This window comes from Orycteropus afer, unplaced genomic scaffold, assembly GCF_000298275.1.
Source record: "Orycteropus afer afer isolate SDZICR_OR568_19922 unplaced genomic scaffold, OryAfe1.0 scaffold00088, whole genome shotgun sequence".
NCBI classification, from domain to species: domain Eukaryota; kingdom Metazoa; phylum Chordata; class Mammalia; order Tubulidentata; family Orycteropodidae; genus Orycteropus; species Orycteropus afer.
In genome coordinates, this window is record NW_006921675.1 from 6,942,275 (window position 1) to 6,945,094 (window position 2,820).

General features: G+C 52.9%; 1 protein-coding gene across 1 annotated transcript in view; it reads right to left on the bottom strand.

The window, feature by feature from the left end:
- The window catches only part of ZFP36L1 (ZFP36 ring finger protein like 1), a 3,575-nt gene extending 1,262 nt beyond the window's left edge, over nt 1–2,313 (bottom strand). Inside the window, exon 1 of the mRNA XM_007942312.1 lies at nt 2,128–2,313. Within this exon, the coding sequence (XP_007940503.1) occupies nt 2,128–2,184 (57 nt within the window). The 5' untranslated portion in view covers nt 2,185–2,313. The remainder of the gene's footprint in view (nt 1–2,127) is intronic.
- Nucleotides 2,314–2,820: the final 507 nt, after the last annotated feature.

A 2,820-nucleotide genomic window follows, 5' to 3' on the forward strand; every position in this document is an offset into this window, starting at 1 on the left:
TGATAATTTTATGCATGCACCCTACTCACCAGGGCCTCTGAAAGGTACCCCCATACCCTGTCCCCAGCAGCCACTTTTATTCATAATAATTTATCTTCCTTAACCCCCAGATAGACTCCTCAAATCAAAACACCCTGTACAACTCAAACCTCTCCAGATCCCCTCCCCTAATGAAAATAGATAGACCTTCAGGAGCCCAGAGGCTAGATCCCCTTTTAATCAGTTCCTGCTTACTTGACACCCACCATCCACTATGGCCTGGCCTAAGTAAGACTCTACTTCCTCCTTCAGAAGTGTTCCCTTCCTTTAGCAACAGGTTTCTAGACTGCCTTTGACTGGGGGGGGGGGGCGCTGCAGGAGCTAGCCATGAAGGCCTTCTCTAGGGGTTTGAGAAGAAAGGGATGTGACTCCTTAAAATAAAGCTGGCTGCTCCATTCTCCCGGAAGGGGGGCCTTCCACAAAGATCTCCTCCACCATTCCCCGCCCACGCCACCCCCCTCCTCTGGGAAGATTCCTTTGCAATTAGTCTTCTGGCTGCAAGAGCAGGCTTTGGATAACAGCGCCAGTGTTTAATCTTTAACGCAAAGCTGCAGATGGGAAGGAAAAGGAAAGCACCAAAACCCCCCTTCCACCTCACAGTCAATAGCAGAATGGGGGGGCGGGGAGGCAGAGACACCAATGGGACCCTGGCCACCTGCCCAAACTGTACCCAAGATTTGCAGAAGGTGCAGACAGAGGACCCAGGAGCTGGCTCCCGGCCCATGTGGGTGTCATTGTGCAAATTATAAAGTTGGTCCCTTAGGATCAGCTGCGGGAGATTGCGAATCGGTAACGCAACCACCCGACCGGACGGGAACGAAGTCGAGAGCGAGAGCAGGTTCGCAACAATGAGGTCCATTTAAAAAGTCCTGAGGGGGGAGGGGATGTGAGAAAGAGAAACAGATCAAAGAGGAAGAGAGCCGGGAAAAGAACGAAGACCTGCCGGAGAGCTCGGGCGGCAACGCGGGCCACTGGGGTTGGGAAAAGCGCAGGGAGGGAAAGAAACTGAAAATTCAAAGTGTCTTGTTGTTGCTCTTCAGCTCCTCGGCGTCCCTGCGCCCCAACCCTGCAGCCCTGGGGCCCTGGCAGCTGCGCCGACAGCAAGCTGGGAAGAGAGAGCAACGTGACCCGACGTGTTTGAAAGAAGGCACAGCACTTTGAGCAGTTAGAAGTAGCCTCACAGACTCACCCTTTCAATTTGGGGCAAGGGGGTTGGGGAAAAAACTAACTGCCATAGGCTCTTAAGTACACTTTGCTCTCCTAGAACATTCTGGGGTTAAGAGCTGCTTTTACAACACCGGCCGGCAAGCTATACAACAAGAAAGCCCCGCATTACATCCTTCCCCACGGGGACCCTTGATCTCCGGCCAGCGCCCCCCACTCTAACTGACGAGCTTAGAACACAGGTCGGAGGATCAGCTCGAGTCCTACTTTCACCCACAAAGTTTAGAGTCCTATCGGCCAGCAGCGGAGGAAGCTGGGTTGAGCTCGGGCGGACACAAGCCCCGCTGCAAACTCGTTTTGCAACATCCTTTTGAATCACAACTCTCAGCCTTTTTCTTCTAGGAGATCTCCAATCCCCTTCAAATGAGAGGAGGCGATCTCCCAGTGAGACGTCGTCAAGACTTACTTCTCCGAAGAACCCCTACCCAAACAGGCCGGCAATGTGGCTGGAAATCTCCAACCTCTCGGGCGGCACAAACCTGAAAACCCAGCTAACCAGCGAAACGCAGCTTAAGCAGCTCTTTCTGTAAGAAAGAACGGCCGAAAACTTCGTCCAACTCAGACCAATCAATCCCCGTGTCCTTTAGGCAGCCCTGCCACGCAAACTTCGCCCCCCAAAACTCCGGTCTCAAGATTCACATCTAATCCCCGCCAGGAACTGTTCAAACTCAAAGGGTGGGGAAGAGTAGGCCAAATTCCTTCAAACTGTGAACGAAATAAAGGCGGCAAAAATAACTATCTCTTTTCATCCCTGCTTTCCAAGATCTCACATGTGTGTAAGTGTGTGTATGTGTGGGTGGGGGTCTTTTATAAAGCAAGGGAGCGAGAAACTTTTGGAAAAGCCAGCGCTCGGCCCCACTTTACCTTGCATAAAACTTCGCTCAAGTCGAAGATGGTGGCGGACACGAGGGTGGTGGTCATCCTGGGAGCTCGGGCCGGGCAGGGCAAGGATCTGGTGTGCAGCGAAGGTCCCGGTGGGGAAGGCGCAGCCTCCGGCTCTCGGCTCAGGAGTCCCACTCGCCTGCTCCCAGCGCCCCTCGCCTCTCTCTCTCCCGGGCTGCGGCGCGCAAAGCCCAATTTATAAAGTTTCAGATTTGGTAGACCGGAGGAGGAGCTTTAAACTTATTTAAATGAGGAAGAGGAGGGAAAAAAAAGTTGATTGACACTGAGGTTGAATCAGCCATGCGGTCAAACTCGGGAAAGAAAAAAAACCGAAACTTTCAAAAGGAAGAAGGGGGAGGGGGGGAGGAGGAAAGAAGGCAAACTGGAGGGAAAAAAAAAAAAAAAAACACTCGGAGCCGCCGAGAACTTTTTTTTCTTAAAGAGGAAAAGTTTTGAATCCACTTGCTTCGCTACTCCGGCGCTTTGGGCGCCCCTCTCTTCGGCCGGGAGCTGTGCGGGGAGGGGGGGCACCCCCCCTTTTGTCAGCCTCCAAGCGCGGCTCTGTGACATCACTCCTTCCACCCCCTTCGGGGTTCTTGTTGTTATGTTGTTGTTTTTTGTCGAGCAGGAAGGCGGGCTCGACTTTCTCTTTTTGCAAGCGGGAGCTAAAGCCTG